The following is a 26,291-nucleotide window of genomic DNA, read 5'->3' on the forward strand; positions in this document are numbered from 1 at the left end:
TCAGTCGTCACCAGTCCTGTGCGTCCTCCGGGGGGCGCAGCTGAGCCTCATCAAGGAGATCATCAGCTTCACCTCCTGAGCCCACCTGCAAGCCAGAGGGGCCCCGTCCGTCACGCCCCTGACAGGCAGAGGGTGGTATCCGCGGCGGCCATGTTTGTCTGCACTGGATGGTGGTAGTCTCTCCGGGGACCAGAGGATGAAGAGAAGCCAGGACCAGACTCAGCTGTGGCCCCTGAGATCACCGTGAAATATTCATGAGAAAGACATGGAGAGCGTCCAGGAGAGAGGGGCCCCGCATACCCAATAAACGGGCAGTCTCCTCATTTCCATCCCATGTGCTCCAGGGAGACTGCCAGGAATAAAAGCTTCATTACCAGGGGATGACACGGCTCTCATCCAGGAGAGCGCTCTCACTGAAGAGACTGCCCCGGACCGGCTGTGCCAAGAACTGAACTGCGCTCTCACTGAAGAGACTGCCCCGGACCGGCTGTGCCAAGAACTGAACTGCGCTCTCACTGAGACTGCCCCGGACCGGCTGTGCCAAGAACTGAACTGCGCTCTCACTGAGGAGACTGCCCCGGACCGGCTGTGCCAAGAACTGAACTGCGCTCTCACTGAAGAGACTGCCCCGGACCGGCTGTGCCAAGAACTGAACTGCGCTCTCACTGAGGAGACTGCCCCAGACCGGCTGTGCCAAGAACTGAACTGCGCTCTCACTGAGGAGACTGCCCCGGACCGGCTGTGCCAAGAACTGAACTGCGCTCTCACTGAGGAGACTGCCCCGGATCGGCTGTGCCAAGATCTGAACTGCGCTCTCACTGAGGAGACTGCCCCGGATCGGCTGTGCCAAGATCTGAACTGCGCTCTCACTGAGGAGACTGCCCCGGACCGGCTGTGCCAAGAACTGAACTGCGCTCTCACTGAAGAGACTGCCCCGGACCGGCTGTGCCAAGAACTGAACTGCGCTCTCACTGAAGAGACTGCCCCGGACCGGCTGTGCCAAGAACTGAACTGCGCTCTCACTGAGGAGACTGCCCCGGACCGGCTGTGCCAAGAACTGAACTGCGCTCTCACTGAGGAGACTGCCCCGGACCGGCTGTGCCAAGAACTGAACTGCGCTCTCACTGAGGAGACTGCCCCGGACCGGCTGTGCCAAGATCTGAACTGCGCTCTCACTGAGGAGACTGCCCCGGACCGGCTGTGCCAAGAACTGAACTGCGCTCTCACTGAGGAGACTGCCCCGGATCGGCTGTGCCAAGATCTGAACTGCGCTCTCACTGAGGAGACTGCCCCGGACCGGCTGTGCCAAGAACTGAACTGCGCTCTCACTGAAGAGACTGCCCCGGACCGGCTGTGCCAAGATCTGAACTGCGCTCTCACTGAGGAGACTGCCCCGGACCGGCTGTGCCAAGAACTGAACTGCGCTCTCACTGAAGAGACTGCCCCGGACCGGCTGTGCCAAGATCTGAACTGCGCTCTCACTGAGGAGACTGCCCCGGACCGGCTGTGCCAAGAACTGAACTGCGCTCTCACTGAAGAGACTGCCCCGGACCGGCTGTGCCAAGAACTGAACTGCGCTCTCACTGAGGAGACTGCCCCGGACCGGCTGTGCTAAATACTGAACTGCGCTCTCACTGAGGAGACTGCCCCGGACCGGCTGTGCCAAGAACTGAACTGCGCTCTCACTGAAGAGACTGCCCCGGACCGGCTGTGCCAAGAACTGAACTGCGCTCTCACTGAGGAGACTGCCCCGGACCGGCTGTGCCAAGAACTGAACTGCGCTCTCACTGAAGAGACTGCCCCGGACCGGCTGTGCCAAGAACTGAACTGCGCTCTCACTGAGGAGACTGCCCCGGACCGGCTGTGCCAAGAACTGAACTGCGCTCTCACTGAGGAGACTGCCCCGGACCGGCTGTGCCAAGAACTGAACTGCGCTCTCACTGAAGAGACTGCCCCGGACCGGCTGTGCCAAGAACTGAACTGCGCTCTCACTGAGCAGACTGCCCCGGACCGGCTGTGCCAAGAACTGAACTGCGCTCTCACTGAACAGACTGCCCCGGACCGGCTGTGCCAAGAACTGAACTGCGCTCTCACTGAAGAGACTGCCCCGGACCGGCTGTGCCAAGATCTGAACTGCGCTCTCACTGAGGAGACTGCCCCGGACCGGCTGTGCCAAGAACTGAACTGCGCTCTCACTGAGGAGACTGCCCCGGACCGGCTGTGCCAAGAACTGAACTGCGCTCTCACTGAAGAGACTGCCCCGGACCGGCTGTGCCAAGATCTGAACTGCGCTCTCACTGAGGAGACTGCCCCGGACCGGCTGTGCCAAGAACTGAACTGCGCTCTCACTGAGGAGACTGCCCCGGACCGGCTGTGCCAAGAACTGAACTGCGCTCTCACTGAAGAGACTGCCCCGGACCGGCTGTGCCAAAAACTGAACTGCGCTCTCACTGAGGAGACTGCCCCGGACCGGCTGTGCCAAGAACTGAACTGAGCTCTCACTGAAGAGACTGCCCCGGACCGGCTGTGCCAAGAACTGAACTGAGCTCTCACTGAGGAGACTGCCCCGGACCGGCTGTGCCAAGAACTGAACTGCGCTCTCACTGAAGAGACTGCCCCGGACCGGCTGTGCCAAGATCTGAACTGCGCTCTCACTGAGGAGACTGCCCCGGACCGGCTGTGCCAAGAACTGAACTGCGCTCTCACTGAGGAGACTGCCCCGGACCGGCTGTGCCAAGAACTGAACTGCGCTCTCACTGAGGAGACTGCCCCGGACCGGCTGTGCCAAGAACTGAACTGCGCTCTCACTGAGGAGACTGCCCCGGACCGGCTGTGCCAAGAACTGAACTGCGCTCTCACTGAGGAGACTGCCCCGGACCGGCTGTGCCAAGAACTGAACTGCGCTCTCACTGAAGAGACTGCCCCGGACCGGCTGTGCCAAGATCTGAACTGCGCTCTCACTGAAGAGACTGCCCCGGACCGGCTGTGCCAAGAACTGAACTGCGCTCTCACTGAAGAGACTGCCCCGGACCGGCTGTGCCAAGAACTGAACTGCGCTCTCACTGAGGAGACTGCCCCGGACCGGCTGTGCCAAGAACTGAACTGCGCTCTCACTGAAGAGACTGCCCCGGACCGGCTGTGCCAAGATCTGAACTGCGCTCTCACTGAGGAGACTGCCCCGGACCGGCTGTGCCAAGAACTGAACTGCGCTCTCACTGAAGAGACTGCCCCGGACCGGCTGTGCCAAGAACTGAACTGCGCTCTCACTGAGGAGACTGCCCCGGACCGGCTGTGCAAAGAACTGAACTGCGCTCTCACTGAAGAGACTGCCCCGGACCGGCTGTGCCAAGATCTGAACTGCGCTCTCACTGAAGAGACTGCCCCGGACCGGCTGTGCCAAGAACTGAACTGCGCTCTCACTGAAGAGACTGCCCCGGACCGGCTGTGCCAAGAACTGAACTGCGCTCTCACTGAGGAGACTGCCCCGGACCGGCTGTGCCAAGAACTGAACTGCGCTCTCACTGAAGAGACTGCCCCGGACCGGCTGTGCCAAGATCTGAACTGCGCTCTCACTATAATCCAGCCCTGCTCGCCTCATCATAGAAATCATCAACCTGTCTGAGCCCGAACATGGGGGCCACTGTTGCCGCCCGAACATGGGGGCCACTGTTGCCGCCCGAACATGGGGGCCACTGTTGCCGCCCGGAGCCCTATGTGCAGGACCTCCCGAACACGGCTCCTCCTGGTTCCCTTTGTTCCACCTCGCGAGCACATGGGGTGTGACGGGCACTACCCTGCTGGGGGCCCCTGCTTTATCTGTGCACCATGCAGAAGGCACTGTCTCGGTGGGTGGAGCCTTTTCTCTGAGGTGACCAAATATTCTAGGGGACGTCCATCCAATCCCTTCTAACCCTTCACAGCAGCACAGAGTATTTCAGGAAAGCCACAACCACACGGTGCACGGTCATTTTTGCGGTCACTTGTTCCAGCTGTCTACAGTGAATGTGCAGGTTAATGACATCTGTCTCTACATCTCTCACCATGCCCCGCAGGGTACAGACCCTGAACCAGCAGGGGCTGGCGTGAGGTCCGCAGTTGTCGGATCACGGTGAAAGCACTACAACTCCCATCATGCACTGCAGCAGGAGGCGGCGGTAGATGTAAGTAGATATAATCAGTCACATGAGGGGCGGTGAAGCTGGAGGCGGCTCCTGTGGACGTCACTCCCTCCCCCACCATAGCGCAGGGCGTCCAGACTGGAGTCCACCGCAGGGGATGTCACTGGGGGCTCCTCTCCTCCTGGATCTGGTCCCGCAGCGCAGAGTCTGTGAAGTAATCTACAAGGCAAATGTGAGATGTAAGGTTCCAGGACCGCTACTATGAGAGGGCGGGGTAGAGTGCTCCAGGCATGATCAGACGATTATAGATATAAGGGCAGAGTGCTCCAGGCGTGATCAGACGATTATAGATATAAGGGCAGAGTGCTCCAGGCGTGATCAGACGATTATAGATATAAGGGCAGAGTGCTCCAGGCGTGATCAGACGATTATAGATATAAGGGCAGAGTGTTCTAGGTGTGATCAGACGATTATAGATATAAGGGCAGGGGCAGAGTGCTCCAGGTGTGATCAGACGATTATAGATATAAGGGCAGAGTGCTCTAGGTGTGATCAGACGATTATAGATATAAGGGCAGAGTGCTCTAGGTGTGATCAGACGATTATAGATATAAGGGTAGAGTGCTCTAGGTGTGATCAGACGATTATAGATATAAGGGCAGAGTGCTCTAGGTGTGATCAGACGATTATAGATATAAGGGCAGAGTGCTCCAGGTGTGATCAGACGATTATAGATATAAGGGCAGAGTTCTCTAGGTGTGATCAGACGATTATAGATATAAGGGCAGAGTGCTCCAGGTGTGATCAGACGATTATAGATATAAGGGCAGAGTGTTCTAGGTGTGATCAGACGATTATAGATATAAGGGCAGAGTGCTCTAGATGTGATCAGACAATTATAGATATAAGGGTAGAGTGCTCCAGGTGTGATCAGACGATTATAGATATAAGGGTAGAGTGCTCCAGGTGTGATCAGACGATTATAGATATAAGGGCAGGGGCAGAGTGCTCTAGGTGTGATCAGACGATTATAGATATAAGGGCAGAGTGCTCCAGGTGTGATCAGACGATTATAGATATAAGGGCATAGTGCTCCAGGTGTGATCAGACGATTATAGATATAAGGGTAGAGTGCTCCAGGTGTGATCAGACGATTATAGATATAAGGGCAGGGGCAGAGTGCTCTAGGCGTGATCAGACGATTATAGATATAAGGGCAGGGGTAGAGTGCTCCAGGTGTGATCAGACGATTATAGATATAAGGGTAGAGTGCTCCAGGTGTGATCAGACGATTATAGATATAAGGGCAGGGGCAGAGTGCTCTAGGTGTGATCAGACGATTATAGATATAAGGGCAGAGTGCTCTAGGTGTGATCAGACGATTATAGATATAAGGGCATAGTGCTCCAGGTGTGATCAGACGATTATAGATATAAGGGTAGAGTGCTCCAGGTGTGATCAGACGATTATAGATATAAGGGCAGGGGCAGAGTGCTCTAGGCGTGATCAGACGATTATAGATATAAGGGCAGGGGCAGAGTGCTCCAGGTGTGATCAGACGATTATAGATATAAGGGCAGAGTGCTCTAGGTGTGATCAGACGATTATAGATATAAGGGCAGAGTGCTCTAGGTGTAACAATCCTATAGGCTCACCTGAGTCAGAGGACCGCTGGCTGGAGGTAGGAGTGGAGCCCAGTGGCAAGGACCGCAGGCAGGTAGTAGGTAGGGACAAGCAGAAGAGTAGTCGGTAGGCAGGCGGTGGGTCAGGGCAGGCGGCAGTAAGCGTGGTCAGACAATCCGGATGGCAACGGTGGTAGCAGTTCAGTAGGTAGGGACAAGCAGAAGAGTAGTCGGTAGGCAATTCCTGGTCAGCAGTGGACTTTCAGTAGTAGCAGGAGCAACAGATGAGGAGAAGCTTGATCAAGGCTCAGGAGCTCAATAATCAGCAAGCTAGAGTGCAAGGGGCTGGACTTATATAGGGAAGTACCAGGTGTGGGGAATCAAGGGTGATGAGCAAGGCTTGGCAAGACTGAGGTTACATAATAGGTTTCAGGGAGTAATGTCCAGAGAGGACGGTAGCCTAGTAAGCAGGGCTACCGCCTGGGATGTGGCTGGTCACGGGTTCGAATCCCGACAGTACTCCCCCCCTTCCAAGGTGACCTCCGGGCACCGCAGGGGCAGGCTTACCGGGGTGCCGTTGGTGGAACTCTTTTACCAGTCTGGGGGCGTGAACATTTTCTTCTGGCTCCCAGGAGTTATCCTCGGGAGGGTAACCCTCCCACCCAATTAGGTATTGTAGTCTTCCCCGGTGGATCCTGGAGTCGAGGATCTTTGCGACAACGTATTCTTCTTCACCCTGTACCCTCACGGGTGGTGGAGGGGGCGAGTGGCGGCCTGTGAAGGTGTTCTCCACGTATGGCTTGAGGAGTGAGCAATGGAAGACAGGGTGCACCCTAATGGAGTCCGGAAGGTCGAGCCGGAACGTGACCTCGTTGATTTGTGCGGTGATCCGAAACGGACCCATGTATCTTTGGGCCAACTTTTTGGAGGGGACCATCAATCTGAGGTTCCTGGTGGACAGCCACACCTTGTCTCCCACATGGAAGCCCGGGGTGGGTTTGCGACGTTTGTCTGCTCCCTGTTTAAAACGCCTCTGGGCGAGCTGGAGGTTGTCTATAATGTTCTTTTGTGCCTCCTGTAGGGTTGTTAGGCGTTCGGCCACTGCTGGGAGGGTGGAGGCGACGGGCAGGTGGGGAATGAACACCGGGTGCGAGCCTGTGTTAGCAAAGAAGGGGCTGTGCTTGGTTGAGCTATGCTCAGCATTGTTGTAGGCGAACTCGGCCGTGGGGAGATGGTCAAGCCAGTCATCCTGCAGGTGGGAGCTGAAACAGCGTAGGTACTGCTCTAGGGTCTGATTAGTTCTCTCAGTCTGCCCGTTTGACTGAGGGTGGAAAGCGGAGGATAGGTTCACTTTAACCCCGAGCGCCAGGCAGAAGTTCTTCCAGAACTTTGAGGCAAATTGTACGCCTCGGTCGGAGACCACGTCGTCCGGGATCCCATGCAGCCTGAAGACCTCTCTGAGAATTAGATCGGCCGTCTGTTTGGCGGTGGGTATGCCTTTGTAGGGGATGAAATGGGCCATCTTGGTGAGACGGTCGACCACGACCAGGATAGTGTTCATCCCTTTTGAAGGAGGAAGGTCTACCACAAAGTCCATGGAGATCGAGCCCCAGGGGCGGGAGGGAATAGGGAGGGGTTGTAACAGACCGACGGGGGAGGAACGAGGAGTCTTATTGCGGGCACAGACCGCGCACGAGGAGATGTACCTCTTGATGTCCTCCTTGTATGTTGGCCACCAGAAGGAGCGGGAGAGAAGCTCCTGGGTCTTTCTTGTGCCAAAATGGCCGGCCAGCTTGGAGTCATGGTTGAGTTTGAGCACTTCGAGCCGTGCGATTTCTGGTACATATAGTTGTAGGTCCTGATGAAACCAATGACCGTTCTTAAACGTAAGGCTGACATTCCCTGTGGGGTGGGCGAGGAAGGGGTCATTTTCATATCCTTCTTTGATTGTGCCCAGGAGTTCTTTAGAGTAGGTGGCCCCTACGACCCTTCTCTCGGGTAAGATGTTATTTTGGCCCTTGTTACTCTGTGAGGGCTCAGAAAACATTCTGGAGAGGGCGTCAGCCTTGCCGTTTTTTGATCCAGGGCGATAGGTGATGAGATAGTTGAAGCGGGAAAAGAATAGGCTCCATCTGGCCTGTCTGGCTGAGAGTCTCTTAGCGCTGCGGATGAACTCGAGGTTCTTGTGGTCAGTTAGTACGATTATGGGGTTGGTGGCTCCCTCCAGCAGGTGTCTCCACTCGGAGAAGGCATCCTTGATCGCCAGTAGTTCTTTGTTCCCGATGTCATAGTTCTTCTCGGAGGGGGACATCTGGCGGGAGAAATATGCGCACGGGTGTAATAGCATCCTCTCCCCTGTCCGTTGTGACAAAACTGCCCCCACCGCAGAGTCTGATGCATCCACTTCGACTGTAAATGGGAGCTCGGGGTTCGGGTGGATTAGGATTGGGGCAGAAGTGAAAAGGAGTTTCAACTTGGTGAAGGCCTCCTGGGCCTCGGGTGTCCAGGAGAAGGGGACTGCCTTCTTGGTGAGTTGGGTGATTGGTGCTATGACCTTGGAGAAGTTCCGGATAAACTTCCGATAGAAGTTGGCGAAGCCAATGAATCTTTGTATCTCCTTCTCGTTTTTCGGAACGGGCCAGTTCATCACAGCTTGGACCTTCCCCGGGTCCATACTTAGGCCCTCTGGGGAGATGATGTATCCAAGGAACTGAGTGGTGGTTCGCTCAAACTCGCATTTCTCTAGCTTGATATAGAGAGAGTTCTGTCTGAGTCTCTGCAGTACCCTGCGGACGTGTTCGCGGTGCTGCTCGAGGTCTTCAGAGAAGATCAAGATGTCGTCCAGGTAAACGACTACAAACAGATCCAGCATGTCCCTGAGGACGTCGTTAATGAAGTGCTGGAAGGTGGCGGGAGCATTGCAGAGTCCGAAAGGCATGACCAGGTACTCGAAATGACCATAACGTGTCCGGAAGGCGGTCTTCCATTCGTCCCCAGGGCGGATTCGGACGAGGTTGTAGGCCCCTCGAAGGTCGAGTTTGGTGAAGATCTTCGCTTCCCGGAGTCTCTCAAGGAATCGGAAATCAGTGGGAGCGGGTACCGGTTTTTTACGGTTATGTCATTAAGCTTTCTGTAGTCTATGCAGGGACGCAGGGAGGAGTCTTTTTTCTCTACGAAGAAAAAGGGGGCTCCCGCGGGGGAGGTGGAGGGCCGGATGAACCCCTTCCTCAGGTCCTCGTCCAGGTACTCTTTCAGAGCCTTGAGTTCAGGCTCTGAGAGGGAGTAGATACTGCCAAAGGGTATTTCGGCCCCGGGCAACAGTTCTATAGGGCAGTCGTAGGGTCGGTGTGGTGGCAGCTTGTCTGCGTTTTTCTTGTCGCAGACATCCTGGAACTTGCGGTATTGAGGGGGTAGCAGATCCTTGACGGATAGTTTTGAGATGGTGGTGTCTTCGGGTGGATGGACGGGTTTGTGGGAGCAATTTAGCGTGCAGAACTCGGATGGGAATCGTATGCAGCGGGTTTCCCAGTCCACCGAGGGGTTGTGGGTGGCCAACCATGGGATGCCCAAGATTACTGGGAACTTCGGGGAGGCGATCAGAGAGAAGTGGATCTTTTCACGGTGATCTGGTTCTATGAGGAGTTGTAGTTCGGTGGTCTCGTGAGTGGCCGGCCCCGAGGAGAGTGGGGATCCGTCGACGGTTTCCAGGTCAACGGGGGCTGCCTTGATTGTCAGTGGAATGTTCTTTTCGCGGGCGAAGGTTAGGTCCATGAAGTTGCCTCCCGCCCCGGAGTCTAACATCGCTGAACAGGGGAGTTGTCGCCCCTCAATGTCGATGAGGATGGGGACGATGAAGTGGGATCCATGAGCCGCCGTGTTGTTATTTTCAGGGGCTGCTGGCGGGGTTGGAGTCTGTGGTTGCTCCTTTAGCTCCGTGACGGCAATAGTCTTTCGGATCTTATGAGGACATTTGATGGCAAAATGACCCGGCTCCCCACAGTAGAGGCAGAGGTTTTCGGCCAGCCTTCTCTCCTTCTCAGCTGTGGATAGAGACCTACGTAGAGCGTCGACCTGCATAGGTTCAGTTACTGACTGGGGGTCGCGCTGGGCGGTGGAAGAGAAGGAGTAAGTGGGTCTGTGGTCCGCGGACCAGAGTCTTTCTTTCTTCCTCTCGGAGAGTCTTTGATCTATCCGGATGCATAGCTGAATAAAGTCATCCAGATCGTCCGGGGCCTCAACTCTGGCGAGTTCGTCCTTTATTAATTCTGACAGGCCTCGCCGGAATTGGCTTCTCTGTGCCGCTGGGTTCCAGGTGGTGTCCGTGACCCAACGGCGAAACTCGGCGGTGTATTCGGCGACGGAGCGTCTCCCTTGCCGCAGACCATGTAGTCGCGCCTCGGCTGTCGCACAGCGGTTGGGGTCATCGAAGACTTGGCTCATGGCGGTGATGAAGTTGTTTAGGTTGTCCAGGAGCTGACTGTTAGTCTCCACGTATGGTGATGCCCATGCTAATGCTTCATCCGTCAGGAGATTGACCACGAATAGCACCTTCTTTTTCTCGGTGGTGAAGGGGGCCGAGTACATCTGAAAATAGATGCGGCATTGGTTTAGAAACCCCCGATACTGGCGTCTGTCGCCGCTGAATCTTGATGGGAGTGGCATGCGGGTGTCTGCGGGCGCGCCGCGGACGTCCAGGAGTTGCCTCTGTAGTTCAATAATCTCCCTCTGTTGGCTTTGGACTACGCCTTGGAGCTGGGCAAATTTCTCCTGATATGTAGTATCAAATTCTTGAAGTTCGGAGACCTGCTTACGCAGAGTGGCCATTGCGGACTCCATAGTGGGGCTGATTATTCTGTAACAATCCTATAGGCTCACCTGAGTCAGAGGACCGCTGGCTGGAGGTAGGAGTGGAGCCCAGTGGCAAGGACCGCAGGCAGGTAGTAGGTAGGGACAAGCAGAAGAGTAGTCGGTAGGCAGGCGGTGGGTCAGGGCAGGCGGCAGTAAGCGTGGTCAGACAATCCGGATGGCAACGGTGGTAGCAGTTCAGTAGGTAGGGACAAGCAGAAGAGTAGTCGGTAGGCAATTCCTGGTCAGCAGTGGACTTTCAGTAGTAGCAGGAGTAACAGATGAGGAGAAGCTTGATCAAGGCTCAGGAGCTCAATAATCAGCAAGCTAGAGTGCAAGGGGCTGGACTTATATAGGGAAGTACCAGGTGTGGGGAATCAAGGGTGATGAGCAAGGCTTGGCAAGACTGAGGTTACATAATAGGTTTCAGGGAGTAATGTCCAGAGAGGACGGTAGCCTAGTAAGCACGGCTACCGCCTGGGATGTGGCTGGTCATGGGTTCGAATCCCGACACTAGGTGTGATCAGACGATTATAGATATAAGGGCAGAGTGCTCTAGGTGTGATCAGACGATTATAGATATAAGGGCAGAGTGCTCTAGGTGTGATCAGACGATTATAGATATAAGGGCAGAGTGCTCCAGGTGTGATCAGACGATTATAGATATAAGGGCAGAGTGCTCCAGGTGTGATCAGACGATTATAGATATAAGGGCAGAGTGCTCCAGGTGTGATCAGACGATTATAGATATAAGGGCAGAGTGCTCCAGGTGTGATCAGACGATTATAGATGTAAGGGCAGAGTGCTCCAGGTGTGATCAGACGATTATAGATATAAGGGCAGAGTGCTCCAGGTGTGATCAGACGATTATAGATATAAGGGCAGAGTGCTCTAGGTGTGATCAGACGATTATAGATATAAGGGTAGAGTGCTCCAGGTGTGATCAGATGATTATAGATATAAGGGCAGAGTGCTCTAGGTGTGATCAGTTGATGGCAGGATGTTCTAGGTGTGATCAGTTGATTGCAGATGGCAGGATGTTCTAGGTGTGATCAGACTCTCAGCTTCCTTGCTCCGGTACACATGGGGTTAACGCTGCCTGCATGGAATAGCTGCTTTCCACTTGCTCCCATCTCCATAGTAACACGTGCGTGTGTGTTCCTGTGTAACCGCATTACACGGCTGTAATATGATTTAATAAAGGTCAGAATGGATCTTTTGGGGCCGTCTGGAGCACATCAGCCGACACGGGCCGTCACTGCCAGCGTCCACAGCGGTCCGGTGCTGGAGACTGCAAGAGCAACGCAGGGCGTAAACATGGCCGCCGGACCGCCAGCGAATGTCCGCACAGATCACCCCACTGGTCCCAGCAGCCACCATTACCATATACCCCTCATAATATATCCAGTCACCCTGTCTGCCCATCATCAGTCTATACCCACCTGCTGTGCATGGCCTCCTCACATCCCTCACCCCATCTATGCCCACCCGCTGACCGTGCTTGGCCTCCTCACCCTATCTATGCCCAGCCGCAGACCGTGCTTGGCCTCCTCACCCCATCTATGACCAGCCGCAGACCGTGCTTGGCCTCCTCACCCCATCTATGCCCACCCGCTGACCGTGCATGGCCTCCTCACCCCATCTATGCCCACCCGCTGACCGTGCATGGCCTCCTCACCCCATCTATGCCCACCCGCTGACCGTGCATGGCCTCCTCACCCCATCTATGCCCACCCGCTGATCGTGCATGGCCTCCTCACCCCATCTATGCCCACCCGCTGATCGTGCATGGCCTCCTCACCCCATCTATGCCCACCCGCTGATCGTGCATGGCCTCCTCACCCCATCTATGCCCACTCACTGACTATGCATGGCCTCCTCACCCCATCTATGCCCACCCGCTGATCGTGCATGGCCTCCTCACCACATCTATGCCCACCCACAGACTGTGCATGGCCTCCTTACATCCCTCACGCCATCTATGCCCACCTGCTGACTGTGCATGGCCTCCTCACCCCATCTATGCCCACCCACAGACTGTGCATGGCCTCCTCACATCCCTCACCCCATCTATGCCCACCCGCTGACTGTGCATGGCCTCCTCACCCCATCTATGCCCACCCACAGACTGTGCATGGCCTCCTCACATCCCTCACCCCATCTATGCCCACCTGCTGACTGTGCATGGCCTCCTCACCCCATCTATGCCCACCCACAGACTGTGCATGGCCTCCTCACATCCCTCACCCCATCTATGCCCACCCGCTGACCGTGCTTGGCCTCCTCACCCCATCTATGCCCACCCACTGACTCTGCATGGCCTCCTCACCCCATCTATGCCCACCCACTGACTGTGCATGGCCTCCTCCCCATCTATGCCACCTGCTTACCATGCATGGCCTCCTTCTCAGCCCATCCCTTGCACCCAGGGCTGGAGGTTGTGTTCCTGCAGTAATTTAATTCCTCACACATCCGGCCGGCAGCCATGGCAATCTCCGTTTTTCCACAGGCAGCGGTGTTCCCTGTGGAGGCCGGATCCTGAGCCTCATTAGAGGAAGGTAACGATGTCCCTGCTGGCAGCCACTTATTATAACCTGTTATTACAGATGGCAGCCGGGATGTCATGAGCTGCACGTTACTAGAAGACAGCCGGCACGCATCGTACAGCACAGGAGTGGTGCCCGCCGGCCGCACTGAGCCACAAGTCTGCCCGGGCACTCCAGAGGGTGAATGGTGGCAGCGGATCAGTGCTGGGCCTCTGATCAGGGGACGTCTCGCAGACTGTAGTAGTAGAGCGGACCGTGTCTGTGATCAGGGGATGTCTCGCAGACTGTAGTAGTAGAGCGGACCGTGTCTGTGATCAGGGGATGTCTCGCAGACTGTAGTAGTAGAGCGGACCGTGTCTGTGATCAGGGGATGTCTCGCAGACTGTAGTAGTAGAGCGGACCGTGTCTGTGATCAGGGGATGTCTCGCAGACTGTAGTAGTAGAGCGGACCGTGTCTGTGATCAGGGGATGTCTCGCAGACTGTAGTAGTAGAGCGGACCGTGTCTGTGATCAGGGGATGTCTCGCAGACTGTAGTAGTAGAGCGGACCGTGTCTGTGATCAGGGGATGTCTCGCAGACTGTAGTAGTAGAGCGGACCGTGTCTGTGATCAGGGGATGTCTCGCAGACTGTAGTAGTAGAGCGGACCGTGTCTGTGATCAGGGGATGTCTCGCAGACTGTAGTAGTAGAGCGGACCGTGTCTGTGATCAGGGGATGTCTCGCAGACTGTAGTAGTAGAGCGGACCGTGTCTGTGATCAGGGGATGTCTCGCAGACTGTAGTAGTAGAGCGGACCGTGTCTGTGATCAGGGGATGTCTCGCAGACTGTAGTAGTAGAGCGGACCGTGTCTGTGATCAGGGGATGTCTCGCAGACTGTAGTAGTAGAGCGGACCGTGTCTGTGATCAGGGGATGTCTCGCAGACTGTAGTAGTAGAGCGGACCGTGTCTGTGATCAGGGGATGTCTCGCAGACTGTAGTAGTAGAGCGGACCGTGTCTGTGATCAGGGGATGTCTCGCAGACTGTAGTAGTAGAGCGGACCGTGTCTGTGATCAGGGGATGTCTCGCAGACTGTAGTAGTAGAGCGGACCGTGTCTGTGATCAGGGGATGTCTCGCAGACTGTAGTAGTAGAGCGGGCCGTGTCTGTGATCAGGGGATGTCTCGCAGACTGTAGTAGTAGAGCGGGCCGTGTCTGTGATCAGGGGATGTCTCGCAGACTGTAGTAGTAGAGCGGGCCGTGTCTGTGATCAGGGGATGTCTCGCAGACTGTAGTAGTAGAGCGGACCGTGTCTGTGATCAGGGGATGTCTCGCAGACTGTAGTAGTAGAGCGGACCGTGTCTGTGATCAGGGGATGTCTCGCAGACTGTAGTAGTAGAGCGGACCGTGTCTGTGATCAGGGGATGTCTCGCAGACTGTAGTAGTAGAGCGGACCGTGTCTGTGATCAGGGGATGTCTCGCAGACTGTAGTAGTAGAGCGGACCGTGTCTGTGATCAGGGGATGTCTCGCAGACTGTAGTAGTAGAGCGGACCGTGTCTGTGATCAGGGGATGTCTCGCAGACTGTAGTAGTAGAGCGGACCGTGTCTCTGATCAGGGGATGTCTCGCAGACTGTAGTAGTAGAGCGGACCGTGTCTGTGATCAGGGGATGTCTCGCAGACTGTAGTAGTAGAGCGGACCGTGTCTCTGATCAGGGGATGTCTCGCAGACTGTAGTAGTAGAGCGGACCGTGTCTCTGATCAGGGGATGTCTCGCAGACTGTAGTAGTAGAGCGGACCGTGTCTCTGATCAGGGGATGTCTCGCAGACTGTAGTAGTAGAGCGGACCGTGTCTCTGATCAGGGGATGTCTCGCAGACTGTAGTAGTAGAGCGGACCGTGTCTCTGATCAGGGGATGTCTCGCAGACTGTAGTAGTAGAGCGGACCGTGTCTGTGATCAGGGGATGTCTCGCAGACTGTAGTAGTAGAGCGGACCGTGTCTGTGATCAGGGGATGTCTCGCAGACTGTAGTAGTAGAGCGGACCGTGTCTGTGATCAGGGGATGTCTCGCAGACTGTACTAGTAGAGCGGGCCGTGTCTGTGATCAGGGGATGTCTCGCAGACTGTACTAGTAGAGCGGACCGTGTCTGTGATCAGGGGATGTCTCGCAGACTGTACTAGTAGAGCGGGCCGTGTCTGTGATCAGGGGATGTCTCGCAGACTGTACTAGTAGAGCGGGCCGTGTCTGTGATCAGGGGATGTCTCGCAGACTGTAGTAGTAGAGCGGACCGTGTCTGTGATCAGGGGATGTCTCGCAGACTGTACTAGTAGAGCGGGCCGTGTCTGTGATCAGGGGATGTCTCGCAGACTGTACTAGTAGAGCGGACCGTGTCTGTGATCAGGGGATGTCTCGCAGACTGTAGTAGTAGAGCGGACCGTGTCTGTGATCAGGGGATGTCTCGCAGACTGTAGTAGTAGAGCGGACCGTGTCTGTGATCAGGGGATGTCTCGCAGACTGTACTAGTAGAGCGGGCCGTGTCTGTGATCAGGGGATGTCTCGCAGACTGTACTAGTAGAGCGGGCCGTGTCTGTGATCAGGGGATGTCTCGCAGACTGTAGTAGTAGAGCGGACCGTGTCTGTGATCAGGGGATGTCTCGCAGACTGTACTAGTAGAGCGGGCCGTGTCTGTGATCAGGGGATGTCTCGCAGACTGTACTAGTAGAGCGGACCGTGTCTGTGATCAGGGGATGTCTCGCAGACTGTAGTAGTAGAGCGGACCGTGTCTGTGATCAGGGGATGTCTCGCAGACTGTAGTAGTAGAGCGGACCGTGTCTGTGATTCGGGGATGTCTCGCAGACTGTGGAGGCCTGTCGTGCCTGTGACACGGTCTCTGATGGTCGGGGAAGGTGCAGGTTTTGGGCGGTGGTGTCGCCCCCCGGTGGGTACAGGACCTCTGCCCACCTGCCACTCAGCATTTCCACTGCACGGGCCCCGGGGAGGACAGCAGCAGAGCTCCCCGGGGGCCAATCCCACCGGCTCCTAATCCAGGAGACGGCTGCCATTTGACTTGACAGCTTTACGATAGGAGGCGAGTGCGCTGGCGGACGTGCGAGACGCGCTAATGCCTTTTCTGTCCTCCGGCTGGCGTCCTTCTCCGTGATGGATTCTCGCTCGCGCCCAGCTCTGTCCTTACTAATAAAGCTTGGAAGAGACGAGCGTCCTGTCCCACAGCGGGCCAAACAACCCCCCGAAAACCTTTCCTTCCTCCATTCCTGGGTAGTAATGGTGACCCCGACCTCCTCGCTGCTGAGCCGGAGTGTCAGTCTACACTGGAACTATCGCATTGTATTCATATGTCTCACAGGATGTGAAGGAACACAACATAAATCATAGGAAGTAAATCCTGCCTGCGCCATCGGGGGCCCGAGGAGACCTCATGAGGGCCCCGACCAGAACACTGGAGGCATGAGGAACGTAAGAGGGATGGGCGTCATGGGGCACGTATGATGAGGGATGGGCAGTATGATGTATGGATGATGAGGGATGGGCACTATGGGGCACGTATGATGTATGGATGATGAGGGATGGGCACTATGGGGCACGTATGATGTATGGATGATGAGGGATGGGCACTATGGGGCACGTATGATGTATGGATGATGAGGGATGGGCACTATGGGGCACGTATGATGTATGGATGATGAGGGATGGGCACTATGGGGCACGTATGATGAGGGATGGGCAGTATGATGTATGGATGATGAGGGATGGGCAGTATGGGGCACGTATGATGTATGGATGATGAGGGATGGGCAGTATGGGGCACGTATGATGTATGGATGATGAGGGATGGGCACTATGGGGCACGTATGATGTATGGATGATGAGGGATGGGCACTATGGGGCACGTATGATGTATGGATGATGAGGGATGTCTGTGTAGAGGGTTGGGGGGTCCGGAGCTCTGAAGAGACAATGGATCATCTCACCTGCTGCAAACACTCTGACATTTTCTGGTCTTTTTAGTAAAACTTCTCTGGGGGAAAAAAAGTTATGAAAAAAGAAAATTAGTAAAAGACCCGAGACACAGGACATGCAACACGCATGGCACGCATGGCACGCATGACTCAGGACATGCAACACGCATGGCACGCATGACTCAGGACATGCAACACGCATGGCACGCATGACTCAGGACATGCAACACGCATGGCACGCATGACTCAGGACATGCAACACGCATGGCACGCATGACTCAGGACATGCAACACGCATGGCACGCATGACTCAGGACATGCAACACGCATGGCACAGGACATGCAACACGCATGGCACAGGACATGCAACACGCATGACTCAGGACATGCAACACGCATGGCACGCATGACTCAGGACATGCAACACGCATGGCACGCATGACTCAGGACATGCAACACGCATGGCACGCATGACTCAGGACATGCAACACGCATGGCACGCATGACTCAGGACATGCAACACGCATGGCACGCATGACTCAGGACATGCAACACGCATGGCACGCATGACTCAGGACATGCAACACGCATGGCACGCATGACTCAGGACATGCAACACGCATGGCACGCATGACTCAGGACATGCAACACGCATGGCACGCATGACTCAGGACATGCAACACGCATGGCACGCATGACTCAGGACATGCAACACGCATGGCACGCATGACTCAGGACATGCAACACGCATGGCACGCATGACTCAGGACATGCAACACGCATGGCACGCATGACTCAGGACATGCAACACGCATGGCACGCATGACTCAGGACATGCAACACGCATGGCACGCATGACTCAGGACATGCAACACGCATGGCACGCATGACTCAGGACATGCAACACGCATGGCACGCATGACTCAGGACATGCAACACGCATGGCACGCATGACTCAGGACATGCAACACGCATGGCACGCATGACTCAGGACATGCAACACGCATGGCACGCATGACTCAGGACATGCAACACGCATGGCACGCATGACTCAGGACATGCAACACGCATGGCACGCATGACTCAGGACATGCAACACGCATGGCACGCATGACTCAGGACATGCAACACGCATGGCACGCATGACTCAGGACATGCAACACGCATGGCACGCATGACTCAGGACATGCAACACGCATGGCACGCATGACTCAGGACATGCAACACGCATGGCACGCATGACTCAGGACATGCAACACGCATGGCACGCATGACTCAGGACATGCAACACGCATGGCACGCATGACTCAGGACATGCAACACGCATGGCACGCATGACTCAGGACATGCAACACGCATGGCACGCATGACTCAGGACATGCAACACGCATGGCACGCATGACTCAGGACATGCAACACGCATGGCACGCATGACTCAGGACATGCAACACGCATGGCACGCATGACTCAGGACATGCAACACGCATGGCACGCATGACTCAGGACATGCAACACGCATGGCACGCATGACTCAGGACATGCAACACGCATGGCACGCATTACAGAGCAATAATTCGGGAGCCAATAAAGCATTATAATTACCGGATGAATCCAGAGAGCAGCAGCTTCACCTCCGGATGACTCCTCAGATATTCCTCATTACTGACCCGGGTCTGAATCTGGGCAAGAAGGGGACATGTAAGACGGGGCACTGTCTGGGAGTACGGGGGCACTGCCCAGTGTATAGAGGACGTAGACACAAGAGTACGGGGGGCACTGCCTGGGAGTATGGGGGGCACTCCCGGGTGTATAGAGGACGAATACACAGGGGCACTGCCTTGGAGTAAGGGGGGCACTGCCCGGTGTATAGAGGAGGTACACCCAGGAGTACGGGGGGCACTGCCCGGGAGTACGGGGGGCACTGCCCGGGGTACAGGGGGGGCACTGCCCGGGAGTACAGGGGGCACTGCCCGGGGTACAGAGGAGGTACACCCAGGAGTACGGGGGGCACTGCCCGGGGTACAGAGGAGGTACACCCAGGAGTACGGGGGGCACTGCCCAGGGTACAGAGGAGGTACACCCAGGAGTACGGGGGGGCACTGCCCGGGGTACAGAGGAGGTACACCCAGGAGTACGGGGGGCACTGCCCGGGGTACAGAGGAGGTACACCCAGGAGTACGGGGGGCACTGCCCGGGGTACAGAGGAGGTACACCCAGGAGTACGGGGGGCACTGCCCGGGGTACAGAGGAGGTACACCCAGGAGTACGGGGGGCACTGCCCGGGGTACAGAGGAGGTACACCCAGGAGTACGGGGGGCACTGCCCGGGGTACAGAGGAGGTACACCCAGGAGTACGGGGGGCACTGCCCGGGGTACAGAGGAGGTACACCCAGGAGTACGGGGGGCACTGCCCGGGGTACAGAGGAGGTACACCCAGGAGTACGGGGGGCACTGCCCGGGGTACAGAGGAGGTACACCCAGGAGTACGGGGGGCACTGCCCGGGGTACAGAGGAGGTACACCCAGGAGTACGGGGGGCACTGCCCGGGGTACAGAGGAGGTACACCCAGGAGTACGGGGGGCACTGCCCGGGGTACAGAGGAGGTACACCCAGGAGTACGGGGGGCACTGCCCGGGGTACAGAGGAGGTACACCCAGGAGTACGGGGGGCACTGCCCGGGGTACAGAGGAGGTACACCCAGGAGTACGGGGGGCACTGCCCGGGGTACAGAGGAGGTACACCCAGGAGTACGGGGGGCACTGCCCGGGGTACAGAGGAGGTACACCCAGGAGTACGGGGGGCACTGCCCGGGGTACAGAGGAGGTACACCCAGGAGTACGGGGGGCACTGCCCGGGGTACAGAGGAGGTACACCCAGGAGTACGGGGGGCACTGCCCGGGGTACAGAGGAGGTACACCCAGGAGTACGGGGGGCACTGCCCGGGGTACAGAGGAGGTACACCCAGGAGTACGGGGGGGCACTGCCCGGGGTACAGAGGAGGTACACCCAGGAGTACGGGGGGCACTGCCCGGGGTACAGAGGAGGTACACCCAGGAGTACGGGGGGCACTGCCCGGGGTACAGAGGAGGTACACCCAGGAGTACGGGGGGCACTGCCAGGGGTACAGAGGAGGTACACCCAGGAGTACGGGGGGCACTGCCCGGGGTACAGGGGAGGTACACCCAGGAGTACGGGGGGCACTGCCCGGGGTACAGGGGAGGTACACCCAGGAGTACGGGGGGCACTGCCCGGGGTACAGAGGAGGTACACCCAGGAGTACGGGGGGCACTGCCCGGGGTACAGAGGAGGTACACCCAGGAGTACGGGGGGCACTGCCCGGGGTACAGAGGAGGTACACCCAGGAGTACGGGGGGCACTGCCCGGGGTACAGAGGAGGTACACCCAGGAGTACGGGGGGCACTGCCCGGGGTACAGAGGAGGTACACCCAGGAGTACGGGGGGCACTGCCCGGGGTACAGAGGAGGTACACCCAGGAGTACGGGGGGCACTGCCCGGGGTACAGAGGAGGTACACCCAGGAGTACGGGGGGCACTGCCCGGGGTACAGGGGAGGTACACCCAGGAGTACGGGGGGCACTGCCCGGGGTACAGGGGAGGTACACCCAGGAGTACGGGGGGCACTGCCCGGGGTACAGGGGAGGTACACCCAGGAGTACGGGGGGCACTGCCCGGGGTACAGGGGAGGTACACCCAGGAGTACGGGGGGCACTGCCCGGGGTACAGGGGAGGTACACCCAGGAGTACGGGGGGCACTGCCCGGGGTACAGGGGAGGTACACCCAGGAGTACGGGGGGCACTGCCCGGGGTACAGGGGAGGTACACCCAGGAGTACGGGGGGCACTGCCCGGGGTACAGGGGAGGTACACCATTGCCGGGGTCACACACTACCTTCCTCTCCCGGAGCCGCCGCTCCTGCTCGCCGTTCAGTGCCCCGGAGTCCGCCTCCTCCGCCATGTCGTCTCGCGCCCGCCGCTCCGTTACTAGGTTTGGTTGTCAAGGAACTCACGGTTGCAACTGACTGAAATACAGTTCACGTGACTATCTCGAAGACACGCCCCCTCATGGTTCCCGTGGAGACAACTATAGCGGTGAAAAATCCCGCGCAAAACCTGAGTTTGTCAGAGGAGACCGCGGAGGAATGACGTCACTGCTGAGGTGCTATACCCGTATGTGTGAGGTGTGAGGTGTGTACCTACCATGACCTACCTCACAGCAGTCACCTGCTGTACTTATAGACGACTCCACAAGGTATACACTAAATGTAATGACCCAACTGTATATTACACACCCCCTGTGCATTATATGTATATTATATACACCCCCTGTACACTATATGTATATTATATACACCCCCTGTGCATTATATGTATATTATATACACCTCTGTACATTATATGTATATTATATACACCCTCTGTACACTATATGTATATTATATACACCTCCTGTACATTATATGTATATTATATACACCTCTGTACATTATATGTATATTATATACACCCCCTGTACACTATATGTATATTATATACACCCCCTGTGCATTATATGTATATTATATACACCTCCTGTACATTATATGTATATTATATACACCCCCTGTACACTATATGTATATTATATACACCCCCTGTACACTATATGTATATTATATACACCCCCTGTACACTATATGTATATTATATACACCCCCTGTACACTATATGTATATTATATACACCCCCTGTACATTATATGTATATTATATGCACCCCCTGTGCATTATATGTATATTATATGCACCCCCTGTGCATTATATATATATTATATACATCTCCTGTACATTATATGTATATTATATACACCTCCTGTACATTATATATATATTATATACATCTCCTGTACATTATATGTATATTATATACACCCCCTGTACACTATATGTATATTATATACACCCCCTGTACACTATATGTATATTATATACACCCCCTGTACACTATATGTATATTATATACACCCCCTGTACACTATATGTATATTATATACACCCCCTGTGCATTATATGTATATTATATACACCTCTGTACATTATATGTATATTATATACACCCTCTGTACACTATATGTATATTATATACACCTCCTGTACATTATATGTATATTATATACACCTCTGTACATTATATGTATATTATATACACCCCCTGTACACTATATGTATATTATATACACCCCCTGTGCATTATATGTATATTATATACACCTCCTGTACATTATATGTATATTATATACACCCCCTGTACACTATATGTATATTATATACACCCCCTGTACACTATATGTATATTATATACACCCCCTGTACACTATATGTATATTATATACACCCCCTGTACACTATATGTATATTATATACACCCCCTGTACATTATATGTATATTATATGCACCCCCTGTGCATTATATGTATATTATATGCACCCCCTGTGCATTATATATATATTATATACATCTCCTGTACATTATATGTATATTATATACACCTCCTGTACATTATATATATATTATATACATCTCCTGTACATTATATGTATATTATATACACCCCCTGTACATTATATGTATATTATATGCACCCCCTGTGCATTATATGTATATTATATACACCTCCTGTACATTATATGTATATTATATACACCTCTGTACATTATATGTATATTATATGCACCCCCTGTGCATTATATGTATATTATATACACCCCCTGTGCATTATATATATATTATATACATCTCCTGTACATTATATGTATATTATATACACCCCCTGTGCATTATATATATATTATATACATCTCCTGTACATTATATGTATATTATACACACCCCCTGTACACTATATGTATATTATATACACTATATGTATATTATATACACCCCCTGTACACTATATGTATATTATATACACCTCCTGTACACTATATGTATATTATATACACCTCCTGTACACTATGTATATTATATACACCCCCTGTACATTATATGTATATTATATACACCCCCTGTACATTATATGTATATTATATACACCCTCTGTACACTATATGTATATTATATACACCCCCTGTACACTATATGTATATTATATACACCCCCTGTACACTATATGTATATTATATACACCCCCTGTACACTATATGTATATTATATACACCCCCTGTACATTATATGTATATTATATACACCCCCTGTACACTATATGTATATTATATACACCCCCTGTACACTATATGTATATTATATACACCCCCTGTACACTATATGTATATTATATACACCTCCTGTACATTATATGTATATTATATACACCTCTGTACATTATATGTATATTATATACACCCCCTGTACATTATATGTATATTATATACACCCTCTGTACATTATATGTATATTATATACACCCTCTGTACATTATATGTATATTATATACACCTCCTGTACATTATATGTATATTATATATACCCCCTGTACATTATATGTATATTATATACACCTCTGTACATTATATGTATATTATATACACCTCTGTACATTATATGTATATTATATACACCCCCTGTACACTATATGTATATTATATACACCCCCTGTACACTATATGTATATTATATACACCCCCTGTACATTATATGTATATTATATACACCCCCTGTACATTATATGTATATTATATACACCTCCTGTACACTATATGTATATTATATACACCCCCTGTACACTATATGTATATTATATACACCCCCTGTACATTATATGTATATTATATACACCTCCTGTACATTATATGTATATTATATACACCTCTGTACATTATATGTATATTATATACACCCCCTGTACACTATATGTATATTATATACACCCCCTGTACACTATATGTATATTATATACACCCCCTGTACATTCTATGTATATTATATACACCCCCTGTGCATTATATATATATATTATATACACCCCCTGTACACTATATGTATATTATATACACCCCCTGTACACTATATGTATATTATATACACCTCCTGTACATTATATGTATATTATATACACCTCTGTACATTATATGTATATTATATACACCCCCTGTACACTATATGTATATTATATACACCCCCTGTACATTATATGTATATTATATACACCCCCTGTACACTATATGTATATTATATACACCCCCTGTACACTATATGTATATTATATACACCCCCTGTACACTATATGTATATTATATACACCCCCTGTACACTATATGTATATTATATACACCCCCTGTACACTATATGTATATTATATACACCCCCTGTACACTATATGTATATTATATACACCCCCTGTACACTATATGTATATTATATACACCCCCTGTACACTATATGTATATTATATACACCCCCTGTACACTATATGTATATTATATACACCCCCTGTACACTATATGTATATTATATACACCTCTGTACATTATATGTATATTATATACACCCCCTGTACACTATATGTATATTATATACACCCCCTGTACACTATATGTATATTATATACACCTCTGTACATTATATGTATATTATATACACCCCCTGTACACTATATGTATATTATATACACCCCCTGTACACTATATGTATATTATATACACCCCCTGTACACTATATGTATATTATATACACCCCCTGTACACTATATGTATATTATATACACCCCCTGTACACTATATGTATATTATATACACCTCTGTACATTATATGTATATTATATACACCCCCTGTACACTATATGTATATTATATACACCCCCTGTACACTATATGTATATTATATACACCTCTGTACATTATATGTATATTATATACACCCCCTGTACACTATATGTATATTATATACACCTCTGTACATTATATGTATATTATATACACCCCCTGTACACTATATGTATATTATATACACCCCCTGTACACTATATGTATATTATATACACCCCCTGTACACTATATGTATATTATATACACCTCTGTACATTATATGTATATTATATACACCCCCTGTACACTATATGTATATTATATACACCCCCTGTACATTATATGTATATTATATACACCTCCTGTACACTATATGTATATTCTATACACCCCCTGTACACTATATGTATATTATATACATCCCCTGTACACTATATGTATATTATATACACCTCTGTACATTATATGTATATTATATACACCCCCTGTACACTATATGTATATTATATACACCCCCTGTACACTATATGTATATTATATACATCCCCTGTACACTATATGTATATTATATACACCTCTGTACATTATATGTATATTATATACACCCCCTGTACACTATATGTATATTATATACACCCCCTGTACACTATATGTATATTATATACACCCCCTGTACACTATATGTATATTATATACACCCCCTGTACATTATATGTATATTATATACACCCCCTGTACACTATATGTATATTATATACACCTCTGTACATTATATGTATATTATATACACCCCCTGTACATTATATGTATATTATATACACCCTCTGTACATTATATGTATATTATATACACCCTCTGTACATTATATGTATATTATATACACCCCCTGTACACTATATGTATATTATATACACCCCCTGTACACTATATGTATATTATATACACCCCCTGTACACTATATGTATATTATATACACCTCCTGTACATTATATGTATATTATATACACCCTCTGTACATTATATGTATATTATGGACACCCCCTGTACACTATATGTATATTATATACACCCCCTGTACATTATATGTATATTATATACACCCCCTGTACATTATATGTATATTATATACACCCCCTGTACATTATATGTATATTATATACACCCCCTGTACACTATATGTATATTATATACACCCCCTGTACACTATATGTATATTATATACACCTCCTGTACATTATATGTATATTATATACACCCTCTGTACATTATATGTATATTATGGACACCCCCTGTACACTATATGTATATTATATACACCCCCTGTACATTATATGTATATTATATACACCCCCTGTACATTATATGTATATTATATACACCCCCTGTACATTATATGTATATTATATACACC

At 51.8% G+C, this 26,291-nt stretch overlaps 1 protein-coding gene across 1 annotated transcript; it reads right to left on the bottom strand.

The window, feature by feature from the left end:
* Positions 1-3,964: 3,964 nt before the first annotated feature.
* On the bottom strand, positions 3,965-21,150 carry RIIAD1 (regulatory subunit of type II PKA R-subunit domain containing 1). Its single transcript, XM_040412640.1, has 4 exons — positions 20,992-21,150; positions 18,686-18,762; positions 17,096-17,142; positions 3,965-4,337 (listed from the first exon to the last, which is right to left on the bottom strand). Exons 1-4 carry the CDS (start codon positions 21,055-21,057, stop codon positions 4,279-4,281), a joined length of 249 nt encoding a protein of 82 aa, XP_040268574.1. The 5' UTR covers positions 21,058-21,150; the 3' UTR covers positions 3,965-4,278.
* Between the last annotated feature and the right edge of the window lie 5,141 nt (positions 21,151-26,291).

Source organism: Bufo bufo, chromosome 11 (genome assembly GCF_905171765.1).
Source record: "Bufo bufo chromosome 11, aBufBuf1.1, whole genome shotgun sequence".
NCBI lineage: Eukaryota > Metazoa > Chordata > Amphibia > Anura > Bufonidae > Bufo > Bufo bufo.